The following is a 15,258-nucleotide window of genomic DNA, read 5'->3' as shown; positions in this document are numbered from 1 at the left end:
GAAGAAGAAGTGGTTGGTGTTGCTCACTTATCCAAACTGCCACCTAGTGGTATATTTGTAACACTGCGGCTCACTTTCTCTCAGCTGCCCCTAGTGGTATAGATTTGACACTGCGGCTCATTTCTCTCAGCTGCCCCTAGTGGTATAGATTTGACACTGAGGCTAACTTTCTCTCAGCTGCCCCTAGTGGTATAGATTTGACACTGCGGCTCACTTTCTCTCAGCTGCCCCTAGTGGTATAGATTTGACACTGCGGCTCACTTTCTCTCAGCTGCCCCTAGTGGTATAGATATGACACTGCGGCTCACTTTCTCTCAGCTGCCCGTAGTGGTATAGATATGACACTGCGGCTCACTTTCTCACAGCTGCCCGTAGTGGTATAGATTTGACACTGCGACTCACTTTCTCTCAGCTGCCCCTAGTGGTATAGATTTGACACTGCGGCTCACTTTCTCTCAGTTGCCCCTAGTGGTATAGATTTGACACTGCGGCTCACTTTCTCTCAGCTGCCCCTAGTGGTATAGATTTGACACTGCGGCTCATTTCTCTCAGCTGCCCCACATTCAGTGAGAGGCTTCAGTTTTAAATTAACTCACTTCATTTGTTTTACGATGGTGCTTTTCCCCGACTCCTCAGCACCTGGAAGAAAACAAAAAAATACAACATTTATTGACAGTTAAATGTCATACATTTAACGTTTCGTTACATGGCTTTCATCAGTGACACAGACAGATGAAAGTATGTCCTGCTTGTGGTAAAATGGCAAAACAAAAGCCTTGTCATTACATATCTGTTGACCTTTATCAGTCATATAATATGTAACATAATTACAGTTCAGTAGAAGTCCCTCAGGCCAAGAATACAAGAATACCTTCCCAAACTGCATCCTATTCCCTATACAGTCCACTACTGAAACATAACAAACACCCCTTACTAATGTGACCCAGTTAGATTATGAGGAAGAGTGACAATAGAGCAAGAGGACAGTCTGTGAGGAGATCACTGACGTCTCTGGGCCTCAGTGGGCCTCACTGAGTCTCAGACTCTTCAGGGCAAAGGACTTGAAGTCACTTAAAATCTTTATTCAAAACATGTATTTGAAAACCTTTAAAACCCAAATACTATGTCACCGACCCCAACCTGTAACCTGGACCGGTGCTGTATGGCTCAAATAGCACCCTATTCCCTATATAGTGCAGTACGGCTCAAATAGCACCCTATTCCCTATATAGTGCTGTACGGCTCAAATAGCACCCTATTCCCTATATAGTGCAGTACGGCTCAAATAGCACCCTATTCCCTATATAGTGCTGTACGGCTCAAATAGCACCCTATTCCCTATATAGTGCTGTACGGCTCAAATAGCACCCTATTCCCTATATAGTGCTGTACGGCTCAAATAGCACCCTATTCCCTATATAGTGCTGTACGGCTCAAATAGCACCCTATTCCCTATATAGTGCTGTACGGCTCAAATAGCACCCTATTCCCTATATAGTGCAGTACGGCTCAAATAGCACCCTATTCCCTATATAGTGCTGTACGGCTCAAATAGCACCCTATTCCCTATATAGTGCTGTACGGCTCAAATAGCACCCTATTCCCTATATATAGTGCAGTACGGCTCAAATAGCACCCTATTCCCTATATAGAGCAGTACGGCTCAAATAGCACCCTATTCCCTATATAGTGCTGTACGGCTCAAATAGCACCCTATTCCCTATATAGAGCAGTACGGCTCAAATAGCACCCTATTCCCTATATAGAGCAGTACGGCTCAAATAGCACCCTATTCCCTATATATAGTGCAGTACGGCTCAAATAGCACCCTATTCCCTATATAGAGCAGTACGGCTCAAATAGCACCCTATTCCCTATATATAGTGCAGTACGGCTCAAATAGCACCCTATTCCCTATATAGTGCTGTACGGCTCAAATAGCACCCTATTCCCTATATAGTGCAGTACGGCTCAAATAGCACCCTAATCCCTATATAGTGGCATGTTCATTTACATAGATAGGAGTTCGCTATTCAACTAAAACAATCTCAGCTTAGCTTAGTAGTTAAATGGGTAATTGTAGTGAAGTTGATTAGATTATTCAACAACACAGCAGTTATAAAGACCATAGACAGACATCATCCAATAGATGCCTCTTGTGGAGAAGTGTTCTCCATTTAATCTACTCTAATTGGTTGAGCCCTGCGCCACTCATAGCCACAGACTCATAGCCACAGACAGGACCAGGTTACATAATGCATGCTGTGTTTAAGACACAGGACCAGGTTACATAATGACACCCATTGGCTCAGTGCCCTTCCACATTAAGGTTGGCCGATCCTCCTCTTCACGTACCCCCTTGCTGAGTGTTATGGATGAGCTTCATGTCTCCTGTGTCTTAACACAACACGCATTATGTAACCTGGTCCTGTGTCTTAACACAACAAGCATTATGTAACCTGGTCCTGTGTCTTAACACAACAAGCATTATGTAACCTGGTCCTGTGTCTTAACACAACAAGCATTATGTAACCTGGTCCTGTGTCTTAACACAACAAGCATTATGTAACCTGGTCCTGTGTCTTAACACAACAAGCATTATGTAACCTGGTCCTGTGTCTTAACACAACAAGCATTATGTAACCTGGTCCTGTGTCTTAACACAACAAGCATTATGTAACCTGGTTCTGTGTCTTAACACAAGCATTATGTAACCTGGTCCTGTGTCTTAACACAACAAGCATTATGTAACCTGGTCCTGTGTCTTAACACAACAAGCATTATGTAACCTGGTCCTGTGTCTTAACACAACAAGCATTATGTAACCTGGTTCTGTGTCTTAACACAACAAGCATTATGTAACCTGGTCCTGTGTCTTAACACCACAAGCATTATGTAACCTGGTCCTGTGTCTTAACACAACAAGCATTATGTAACCTGGTCCTGTGTCTTAACACAACAAGCATTATGTAACCTGGCCCTGTGTCTTAACACCACAAGCATTATGTAACCTGGAAACAGGTCATCTTACCACTTTGTATCAAGACAAGAGCTAAAGTAACAGAAGTCGTTCATTGAACTACGCTTGCCTGCTCCAGCCACCCGAGACCTTAAAACTTGTGTTTGCTCACCATCAAAGGGATAACACAGGATTCGAACCCCGGTCAGTCGGTCACACTAACACTGTCTGCTAAAGAACACAACACTATTTATACGGTACCACTGGTAGGAGTGAGAACACTGTGTCTCACACACACACACACACACACACCTTTCCAACAGGTCAAATCAGAAGTACAGCTCAGCTTTACTCAGTAGTGTGAAAAGAGTACCGGATGCTAAAACAGTTTGTGGAGACCTCAGCGTTAGCTATTTGGCCTGGTTAGGCGTATGGAAATAGATCTGTCTATTCCAGTATCTGGATATATACCTAGACCTGTTTTTTTGGATTTGATCATTAGCATTGACTGAGAGGTGAAGTGGATTACGCTTTTCACACTACTAAGCCTCAGCCCAACTAAATCCTGCTGAGCCCAGAACCAATCTGAACCCACACATCATAGGTTCTGGAAGAGTGTTGTGTCGTAAATGGGACTATGTAAACGGCCAGCACAGTACAGTTTTGAATTGGGTCGTCACGGTAGTGTGAAAGGGTGAATGCTGTCAGAGGAGAGAATGGGTACACATTTCTTGACTGGACCTGGAGTATGATCTAAATTTAACGGATGTGAAACGGCTAGCTTAGTTAGCGGTGCGCGCTAAATAGCGTTTCAATCGGTTACGTCACTTGCTCTGTTCCCCTTGCTCTGCAAGGGCCACGGCTTTTGTGGAGCGATGGGTAACGATGCTTCGAGGGTGACTGTTGTTGATGTGTGCAGAAGGTCCCTGGTTCGCGCCCGGGTATGGGCGAGGGGACGGACGTAAAGTCATACTGTTACATAAACTCGTCAGTGTAATCGGCTTGGCACCTCATCGGCAGGGTTCCATAATTCACTTGGACCTTTTAGTCGTGATTATTTAAACACCTCACTGTGTCCTGCCTTTCCACTGGACTGGACTCACTGGGAGGGAGCAATGAACCTCAGGGAGCGATGGACCTCGGGGAGCGATGGAACTCAGGGAGCGATGGAACTCGGGGAGCGATGGAACTCGGGCAGCGATGGAGCGATGGAACTCGGGGAGCGATGGAACTCGGGGAGCGATGGAATGATGGAACTCGGGGAGCGATGGAACTCGGGAGCGATGGAACTCGGGAGCGATGGAACTCGGGGAGCGATGGAGCCCGGGGAGCGATGGAAGCCGGGGAGCGATGGAGCGATGGAGCTCGGGAGCGATGGAACTGGGGGAGCGATGGGAGCGGGAGCGATGGAACTCGGGAGCGATGGAGCGATGGAACTCGGGGGAGCAATGGAACTCTGGGAGCGATGGAGCGATGGAACTCGGGCAGCAATGGAGCGATGGAACTCGGGAGCGATGGAACTCGGGAGCGATGGAGCGATGGAACTCTGGGAGCGATGGAACTCGGGAGCGATGGAGCGATGGATGGAACTCGGGGAGCGATGGAGCGATGGAACTCGGGGAGCGATGGAGCGATGGAACTCGGGAGCGATGGAACTCTGGGGAGCGATGGAACTCGGGGAGCGATGGAACTTGGGGAGCGATGGAACTCGGGGAGCGATGGAACTCGGGGAGCGATGGAACTCGGGAGCGATGGAGCCCGGGAGCGATGGAGCTCGGGGAGCGATGGAGCGATGGAACTCGGGGAGGGATGGAACTCAGGGAGCAATGGAGCGATGGAACTCGGGGAGCGATGGAACTCGGGAGCAATGGAGCGATGGAGCTCGGGAGCGATGGAACTCGGGAGCGATGGAACTCTGGGAGCGATGGAACTCTGGGAGCGATGGATGGAACGATGGAACTCGGGAGGATGGAGCGATGGAACTCGGGGAGCAATGGAGCGATGGAACTCGGGGAGCAATGGAGCGATGGAACTCTGGGGGATGGAATGGAGCGATGGAGCTCTGGGAGCGATGGAACTCGGGAGCGATGGAACTCTGGGAGCGATGGAACTCTGGGAGCGATGGAACTCGGGAGCGATGGAACTCGGGAGCGATGGAACTCGGGAGCGATGGAACTCGGGAGCGATGAAACTCGGGAGCAATGGAGCGATGGAACTCGGGAGCGATGGAACTCGGGGAGCAATGGAGGATGGAGCTCGGGAGCGATGGAACTCGGGAGCGATGGAACTCGGGAGCGATGGAACTCGGGAGCGATGGAACTCGGGAGCGATGAAACTTGGGGAGCGATGGAACTCGGGGAGCGATGGAACTCGGGGAGCGATGGAACTCGGGAGCGATGGAGCCCGGGAGCGATGGAAGTCGGGGAGCGATGGAGCGATGGAACTCGGGGAGCGATGGAGCGATGGAACTCGGGGAGCAATGGAGCGATGGAACTCGGGGAGCGATGGAACTCGGGGAGCAATGGAGCGATGGAGCTCGGGGAGCGATGGAACTCGGGGAGCGATGGAGCGATGGAACTCTGGGAGCGATGGAACTCTGGGAGCGATGGAACGATGGAACTCGGGGAGCGATGGAGCGATGGAACTCGGGAGCAATGGAGCGATGGAACTCGGGGAGCGATGGAACTCGGGGAGCAATGGAGCGATGGAGCTCGGGGAGCGATGGAACTCGGGAGCGATGGAACTCTGGGAGCGATGGAACTCGGGAGCGATGGAACTCGGGAGCGGTGGAACTCGGGAGCGATGGAACTCGGGAGCGATGGACCTCGGGAGCGATGGAACTCGGGGAGCGATGGAGCGATGGAACTCGGGAGTGATGGAGCGATGGAACTCGGGAGTGATGGAGCGATGGAACTCGGGAGTGATGGAGCGATGGAACTCGGGGAGCGATGGAACTCGGGAGCGATGGAACTCGGGAGCGATGAAACTTGGGGAGCGATGGAACTCGGGAGCGATGGAACTCTGGGAGCGATGGAGCCCGGGAGCGATGGAACTCGGAGAGCGATGGAGCGATGGAACTCGGGAGCGATGGAGCGATGGAACTCGGGAGCAATGGAGCGATGGAACTCGGGAGCGATGGAACTCGGGGAGCGATGGAACTCGGGAGCGATGGAACTCGGGAGCGATGGAACTCGGGAGCGATGGAACTCGGGAGCGATGGAACTCGGGAGCAATGGAGCCCGGGAGCGATGGAACTCGGGAGCGATGGAACTCGGGAGCGATGGAGCCCGGGAGCGATGGAACTCGGGAGCGATGGAACTCGGGAGCAATGGGGCGATGGAACTCGGGGGAGCAATGGAGCGATGGAACTCGGGAGCAATGGAGCGATGGAACTCAGGGAGCAATGGAGCGATGGAGCTCGGGGAGCGATGGAACTCGGGGAGCGATGGAGCGATGGAACTCGGGGAGCGATGGAACTCGGGGAGCGATGGAGCGATGGAACTCGGGGAGCGATGGAACTCGGGGAGCGATGGAGCGATGGAACTCGGGGAGCGATGGAACTCGGGGAGCGATGGAGCGATGGAACTCGGGGAGCGATGGAGCGATGGAACTCGGGGAGCGATGGAACTCGGGGAGCGATGGAACTCGGGGAGCGATGGAACTCGGGGAGCGATGGAACTCGGGGAGCGATGGAGCGATGGAACTCGGGGAGCGATGGAACTCGGGGAGCGATGGAGCGATGGAACTCGGGAGCGATGGAGCGATGGAACTCGGGAGCGATGGAACTCGGGAGCGATGGAACTCGGGAGCGATGGAACTCGGGAGCGATGGAACTCGGGAGCGATGGAGCCCGGGAGCGATGGAACTCGGGGAGCGATGGAACTCGGGAGCGATGGAACTCGGGAGCGATGGAACTCGGGAGCGATGGAACTCGGGAGCGATGGAGCCCGGGAGCGATGGAGCCCGGGAGCGATGGAGCCCGGGAGCGATGGAACTCGGGAGCGATGGAACTCGGGAGCGATGGAACTCGGGAGCGATGGAACTCGGGAGCGATGGAACCCGGGAGCGATGGAACTCGGGAGCGATGGAACTCGGGAGCGATGGAGCCCGGGAGCGATGGAACCCGGGAGCGATGGAACCCGGGAGCGATGGAACTCGGGGAGCGATGGAACTCGGGGAGCGATGGAGCCCGGGGAGCGATGGAACTCGGGGAGCGATGGAACTCGGGGAGCGATGGAGCCCGGGAGCGATGGAACTCGGGAGCGATGGAACTCGGGGAGCGATGGAACTCTGGGAGCGATGGAACTCTGGGAGCGATGGAACTCTGGGAGCGATGGAACTCTGGGAGCGATGGAACTCTGGGAGCGATGGAACTCTGGGAGCGATGGAACTCTGGGAGCGATGGAACTCTGGGAGCGATGGAACTCGGGGAGCGATGGAACTCGGGGAGCGATGGAACTCGGGGAGCGATGGAGCCCGGGAGCGATGGAACTCGGGGAGCGATGGAACTCGGGAGCGATGGGAGCGATGGAACTCGGGAGCGATGGAACTCGGGAGCGATGGAGCCCGGGAGCGATGGAACTCGGGGAGCGATGGAACTCGGGGAGCGATGGAACTCGGGGAGCAATGGAGCGATGGAACTCGGGGAGCAATGGAGCGATGGAACTCGGGGAGCAATGGAGCGATGGAACTCGGGGAGCAATGGGGCGATGGAACTCAGGGAGCAATGGAGCGATGGAGCTCGGGAACTCGGGGAGCGATGGAGCGATGGAACTCGGGAGCGATGGAACTCGGGGAGCGATGGAGCGATGGAACTCGGGGAGCGATGGAACTCGGGAGCGATGGAGCGATGGAACTCGGGGAGCGATGGAACTCGGGGAGCGATGGAAGCGATGGAACTCGGGGAGCGATGGAACTCGGGGAGCGATGGAGCGATGGAACTCGGGGAGCGATGGAGCGATGGAACTCGGGGAGCGATGGAGCGATGGAACTCGGGGAGCGATGGAACTCGGGAGCGATGGAACTCGGGGAGCGATGGAGCGATGGAACTCGGGGAGCGATGGAGCGATGGAACTCGGGGAGCGATGGAGCGATGGAACTCGGGAGCAATGGAGCGATGGAACTCGGGAGCGATGGAACTTCGGGGGAGCGATGGAACCTCGGGAGCGATGGAACTCGGGAGCGATGGAACTCGGGAGCGATGGAACTCGGGGAGCAATGGAGCCCGGGAGCGATGGAACTCGGGAGCGATGGAACTCGGGAGCGATGGAGCCCGGGAGCGATGGAACTCGGGAGCGATGGAACTCGGGAGCGATGGAACTCGGGAGCGATGGAGCCCGGGAGCGATGGAGCCCGGGAGCGATGGAACTCTGGGAGCGATGGAACTCTGGGAGCGATGGAACTCTGGGAGCGATGGAACCCGGGGAGCGATGGAACTCGGGGAGCAATGGAGCGATGGAACTCGGGAGCGATGGAGCGATGGATCTCGGGAGCGATGGAACTCGGGAGCGACCCGGGAGCGATGGAACTCTGGGGGAGCGATGGAACTCTGGGAGCGATGGAACTCGGGAGCGGGAGCGATGGAACTCGGGAAGCGATGGAACTGGGAGCGATGGAGCGATGGAACTCGGGAGCGATGGAACTCGGGAGCGATGGAACTCGGGAGCGATGGAGCGATGGAACTCGGGAGCGATGGAACTCGGGAGCGATGGAACTCGGGAGGATGGAGCGATGGAACTCGGGGAGCGATGGAACTCGGGGGAAGCGATGGAACTTCCGGGAGCGATGGAACTCTGGGAGCGATGGAACTCAGGGAGCGATGGAACTGGGGAGCGATGGAACTCGGGAGCGATGGAACTCGGGAGCGATGGAACTCGGGAGCGATGAGCGATGGAACTTGGGGAGCGATGGAACTCGGGAGCAATGGAGCGATGGAACTCGGGGAGCGATGGAACTCGGGAAGCGATGGAGCGATGGAGCCGGGAGCGATGGGCTCGGGGGAGCGATGGAACTCGGGAGCGATGGAACTCTGGGAGCGATGGAACTCTGGGAGCAAGCGATGGAACTCGGGAGCAATGGAGCGATGGAACTCGGGAGCAATGGAGCGATGGAACTCGGGAGCAATGGAGCGATGGAACTCGGGAGCGATGGAACTCGGGAGCAATGGAGCGATGGAGCTCGGGAGCGATGGAACTCGGGAGCGATGGAACTCTGGGAGCGATGGAACTCTGGGAGCGATGGAACTCGGGGGAGCGATGGAACTCGGGAGCGATGGAACTCGGGAGCGATGGAACTGGGAGCGAGCCCGGGAGCGATGGAACTCGGGGAGCGATGGGAGCGATGGAACTCGGGGAACGATCGGGGGCGATGGAATCGGGAGCGATGGAACTCGGGGAGCGATGGAACTCGGGAGCGGAGCCCGGGAGCGATGGAATGGAGCGATGGAACCGGGGGAGCGATGGAACTCGGGGAGCAATGGAGCGATGGAACTCTGGGAGCGATGGAACTCGGGAGCAATGGAGCGATGGATGGAGCTCGGGAGCGATGGAACTCGGGAGCGATGGAACTGGGAGCGATGGAACTGGGAGCGATGGAAGCGATGGAACTCCGGGGAGCGATGGAACTCGGGAGCGATGGAGCGATGGAACTCGGGGAGCGATGGAACTCGGGAGCGATGGAACTCGGGAGGATGGAGCGATGGAACTCGGGAGCGATGGAACTCGGGAGCGATGGAACTCGGGGAGCGATGGAACTCGGGAGCGATGGAACTCGGGAGCGATGGAGCCCGGGAGCGATGGAACTCGGGAGCGATGGAGCGATGGAACTCGGGAGCGGGAGCGATGGAACTCGGGAGCGATGGAACTCGGGGAGCGATGGAACCGGGGGAGCAATGGAGCGATGGAACTCGGGGAGCGATGGAGCTCGGGAGCGATGGAACTCGGGAGCGATGGAACCGGGAGCGATGGAACTCTGGGAGCGATGGAACTCTGATGAACCCGGGAGCGATGGAACGATCGGGAGCGATGGAACCGGGAGCGATGGAACTGGGGAGCGATGGAACTCGGGAGCGATGGAACCCGGGAGCGATGGAACTCGGGAGCGATGGAGCGATGGAACTCGGGAGGAATGGAGCGATGGAACCCGGGAGCGGGAGCGTGGAATCAGGGAGCGATGGAACTCGGGGAACTCGGGAGGGAGCGATGGAACTCGGGAGCGATGGAACTCGGGAGCGATGGAACTCGGGAGCGATGGAACTCGGGAGCGATGGAATGGAACTCGGGGAGCGATGGAACTCGGGAGGGAGCGATGGAACTCGGGAGCGATGGAACTCGGGGAGCGATGGAGCTCGGGAGCGATGGACCTCGGGAGCGATGGAACTCGGGGGAGCGATGGAACTCTGGGAGCGATGGAACTCGGGAGCGATGGAACTCGGGAGCGATGGAGCGATGGAACTCGGGAGCAATGGAGCGATGGAACTCGGGGGAGCGATGGAACTCGGGAGCGATGGAACTCGGGAGGGAGCGATGGAGCTCGGGAGCGATGGAACTCGGGAGCGATGGAACTCTGGGAGCGATGGAGCCTCGGGGAGCGATGGAACTCGGGAGCGATGGAACTCGGGAGCAATGGAGCCCGGGAGCGATGGAGCCCGGGAGCGATGGAGCGATGGAACTCGGGAGCGATGGGAGCTCTCGGGGAGCGATGGAACTCGGGGACTCGGGAGCGATGGAACTTCGGGAGCAATGGAGCGATGGAACTCGGGGAGCGATGGAACTCGGGAGCGATGGAACTCTGGGAGCGATGGAACTCGGGAGCGATGGAACTCGGGAGCGATGGAACTCGGGAGCGATGGAACTCGGGAGCGATGGAACTCGGGGGAGCGATGGAACTCGGGGAGCGATGGAGCCCGGGAGCGATGGAACTCGGGAGCGATGGAACTCGGGAGCGATGGAACTCGGGAGGATGGAGCGATGGAACTCGGGAGATGGAATGGGAGCGATGGAACCCGGGAGCGATGGAGCCCGGGAGCGATGGAACTCTGGGAGCGATGGAACCCGGGGAGCGATGGAACTCGGGGGATGGAGCGATGGAACTCGGGAGCGATGGAACTCGGGAGCAATGGAGCGATGGAACTCGGGAGCGATGGAACTCGGGAGCGATGGAACTCGGGAGCGATGGAACTCGGGAGCGATGGAACTCGGGAGCGATGGAACTCGGGAGCGATGGAACTCGGGAGCGATGGAACTCGGGAGCAATGGAACTCGGGAGGATGGCGGGAGGATGGAACCGGGAGCGATGGAACTCGGGAGCGATGGAACGATCGGGAGCAATGGACTCGGGAGCGATGGAACTCGGGAGGGGAGCTCGGGAGCGATGGAGCCCGGGAGCGATGGAACTCTGGGAGCGATGGAACCGGGAGCGATGGAACTCGGGAGCGATGGAACTCTGGGAGCGATGGAACTCGGGGAGCGATGGAATCGGGAGCGATGGAACTCGGGAGCAATGGAGCGATGGAACTCGGGAGCGATGGAACCCGGGAGCGATGGAACTCGGGAGCGATGGAACTGGGGGAGCGATGGAGCTCGGGAGCGATGGAACTGGAGCGGGACTCCGGGCGATGGAACTCGGGAGCAATGGAGCGATGGAACCGGGAGCAATGGAGCGATGGAACTCGGGAGCGGGAGCGATGGAACTCGGGAGCGATGGAACTCGGGAGCGGGAGCGATGGAACTCGGGGAGCAATGGAGCGATGGAACTCGGGAGCGATGGAGCGATGGAACCGGGGGAGCAATCGGGAGCGATGGAACTCGGGAGCGATGGAATGGAGCGATGGAACTCGGGGCAATGGAGCGATGGAACTCGGGAGGATGGAGCGGGAGCGATGGAACTCGGGAGCGATGGAATCGGGAGCGATGGAACTCGGGGAGCGATGGAACTCGGGAGCAATGGAGCGATGGAACTCGGGAGCAATGGAGCGATGGAACTCGGGAGGATGGAACTGGGAGCGATGGAACCCGGGAGCGATGGAGCGATGGAACTCGGGAGGAGCGATGGAACTCGGGAGGATGGAGCGATGGAACCCGGGAGCGATGGAACTCGGGAGCGATGGAACTCGGGGGAGCGATGGAGCGATGGAACTGGGAGCGATGGAACTCGGGAGCGATGGAACTCGGGAGCGATGGAACTCGGGAGCGATGGAACCGGGAGCGATGGAGCGATGGAACTCGGGAGCGATGGAGCGATGGAACTCGGGAGCGATGGAGCGATGGAACTCGGGAGCGATGGAACCGGGAGCGGGAGCGGGGAGCGATGGAACTCGGGAGCGATGGAACTCGGGAGCGATGGAACCGGGAGCGATGGGGGAGCGATGGAACTCGGGAGCGATGGAACTCGGGAGCGATGGAACCCGGGGGAGCGATGGAACTCGGGAGCGATGGAACTTCGGGGGAGCGATGGAGCCCGGGAGGATGGCGGGAGCGATGGAACTCTGGGAGCGATGGAACTCTGGGAGCGATGGAACTCGGGAGCGATGGAGCCCGGGAGCGATGGAACTCGGGGGAGCGATGGAACTCGGGAGCGATGGAACTCGGGAGCGATGGAACTCGGGAGGGAGCGATGGAACTCGGGAGCGATGGAACCCGGGAGCGATGGAACTCGGGAGCGATGGAGCCCGGGAGCGATGGAACTCGGGGAGCGATGGAATCGGGAGCGATGGAACCCGGGAGCGATGGAACTCGGGAGCGATGGAACTCGGGAGCGATGGAACTCGGGAGCAATGGAGCGATGGAACTCGGGAGCAATGGAGCGATGGAACTCGGGAGCAATGGAGCGATGGAACCGGGGATGGAATCGGGGAGCGATGGAGATCGGGAGCGATGGAACTCGGGAGCGATGGAGCGATGGAACTCGGGAGCGATGGAACTCGGGGAGCGATGGAACTCGGGAGCGATGGAACCGGGGAGCGATGGAACTCGGGAGCGATGGAACTCGGGAGCGATGGAACCCGGGAGCGATGGAACTCGGGAGCGATGGAGCGATGGAACTCGGGAGCGATGGAGCGATGGAACTCGGGGAGCGATGGAACTCGGGAGCGATGGAACTCGGGAGCGATGGAGCCCGGGAGCGATGGAGCCCGGGAGCGATGGAACTCTGGGAGCGATGGAACTCTGGGGCGATGGAACTCTGGGAGCGATGGAACTCTGGGAGCGATGGAGCCCGGGAGCGATGGAACTCGGGAGCGATGGAACTCGGGAGCGATGGAACTCGGGAGCAATGGAGCGGGATCGGGGAACTCGGGAGCGATGGAGCCCGGGAGCGATGGAACCCGGGAGCGATGGAACTCGGGAGCGATGGAACTCGGGAGCGATGGAACTCGGGAGCAATGGGATGGAACTCGGGGAACAATGGGGTGGATGGAACTCAGGGGCAATGGAGCGATGGAGCTCGGGGAGCGATGGAACCCGGGAGCAATGGAGCGATGGAACTCGGGGGAGCGATGGAACTCGGGGGAGCGATGGAACTCGGGAGCGATGGAACTCTGGGAGCGATGGAGCGATGGAGCGATGGAACTCTGGGAGCGGGGGAGCGATGGAACTCGGGAGCGATGGCGGGAGCGATGGAACTCGGGAGCGATGGAACTCGGGAGCGATGGAATGGAGCGATGGAACTCGGGAGCGATGGAACTCGGGAGCGATGGAACTCGGGAGCGATGGAACCGGGAGCGATGGAGCGATGGAACTCGGGAGCGATGGAGCGATGGAACGATGGAACCTGGGGAGCGATGGAACCCGGGAGCGATGGAACTCGGGAGCGATGGAGCTCGGGAGCGATGGAACTCGGGGATGGAACTCGGGGGGAGCGATGGAGCGATGGAACTCGATGGAGCGATGGAACTCGGGGCGAGGAATCGGGAGCGATGGAACTCCGGGGGAGCGATGGAACTCGGGAGCAATGGAGCGATGGAACCCGGGAGCGATGGAACTCGGGAGCGATGGAACTCGGGAGCGATGGATGGAACTCGGGAGCGATGGATCGGGAATGGAACTCGGGGAGCGATGGAACTCGGGAGCGATGGAACTCGGGAGCGATGGAACTCGGGAGCGATGGAACTCGGGGAGCGATGGAACTCGGGAGCGATGGAACTCGGGAGCGATGGAACTGGAACTCGGGAGCGATGGAGCGATGGAACTCGGGAGCGATGGAGCGATGGAACTCGGGAGCAATGGAGCGATGGAACTCGGGAGCGATGGAACTCAATGGAGCGATGGGAGCGATGGAGCCCGGGAGCGATGGAACTGGGGATGGAGCGATGGAACCTGGGGCGATGGAACTCGGGAGCGATGGAACTCGGGAGCGATGGAACTCGAGGGAGCGATGGAGCTCGGGAGCGATGGAACTCGGGGGATGGAATCTGGGAGCGATGGAACTCGGGAGCGATGGAACTCGGGAGCGATGGAACTCGGGAGCAATGGAGCCTCGGGGAGCGATGGAGCTCGGGAGCGATGGAACTCGGGAGGATGGAGCGATGGAACTCGGGAGCGATGGAACTCGGGAGCGATGGAACCGGGAGCGATGGAACTCTGGGAGCGATGGAACTCGGGAGCGATGGAACTCGGGAGCGATGGAATGGAGCGATGGAACTCGGGGAGCGATGGAACTCGGGAGCGATGGAACCCGGGAGCGATGGAACTCGGGGAGCGATGGAACTGGGATGGAACTCGGGAGCGATGGAACTCGGGGAGCGATGGAAGCGATGGAACTCGGGGGAGCGATGGAACCGGGAGCGATGGAACCCGGGAGGATGGAGCGGGAGCGATGGAACTCGGGAGCGATGGAACTCGGGAGCGATGGAACTCGGGAGCGATGGAGCTCGGGGGATGGAACTGGGAGCGATGGAAGCCCGGGAGCATGGAACCCGGGAGCGATGGAACTCGGGAGCGATGGAACCTGGGAGCGATGGAACTCGGGAGCGATGGAACCCGGGAGCGATGGAACCCGGGAGCGATGGAACTCGGGGGAGCGATGGAACTCGGGAGCAATGGAGCGATGGAACTCGGGAGCGATGGAACTCGGGAGCGATGGAACTCGGGGGAGCGATGGAACTCGGGAGCGATGGAACTCGGGAGCGATGGAACCCGGGAGCGATGGAACTCGGGAGCGATGGAACTCGGGAGCGATGGAACCTGGGAGCGATGGAACCGGGAGCGATGGAACTCCGGGAGCGATGGAACTCTGGGAGCGATGGAACTCGGGAGCGATGGAATCGGGAGCGATGGAACTCGGGAGCGATGGAACTCGGGAGC

The 15,258-nt window shown here is 58.3% G+C and overlaps 1 protein-coding gene across 1 annotated transcript in view; it reads right to left on the bottom strand.

Annotated features, from left to right (window-relative positions):
• The window catches only part of LOC118372956 (guanine nucleotide-binding protein G(t) subunit alpha-2-like), a 50,408-nt gene that overhangs the window by 9,660 nt on the left and 25,490 nt on the right, over positions 1-15,258 (bottom strand). The window contains exon 2 of the mRNA XM_052484646.1: positions 597-639. Within this exon, the coding sequence (XP_052340606.1) occupies positions 597-639 (43 nt within the window). The remainder of the gene's footprint in view (positions 1-596; positions 640-15,258) is intronic.

This window comes from Oncorhynchus keta, chromosome 28, assembly GCF_023373465.1.
Source record: "Oncorhynchus keta strain PuntledgeMale-10-30-2019 chromosome 28, Oket_V2, whole genome shotgun sequence".
NCBI lineage: Eukaryota > Metazoa > Chordata > Actinopteri > Salmoniformes > Salmonidae > Oncorhynchus > Oncorhynchus keta.
Note: the sequence above shows the minus strand (reverse complement) of the source record. Positions and strands in the feature narration are given on the sequence as shown.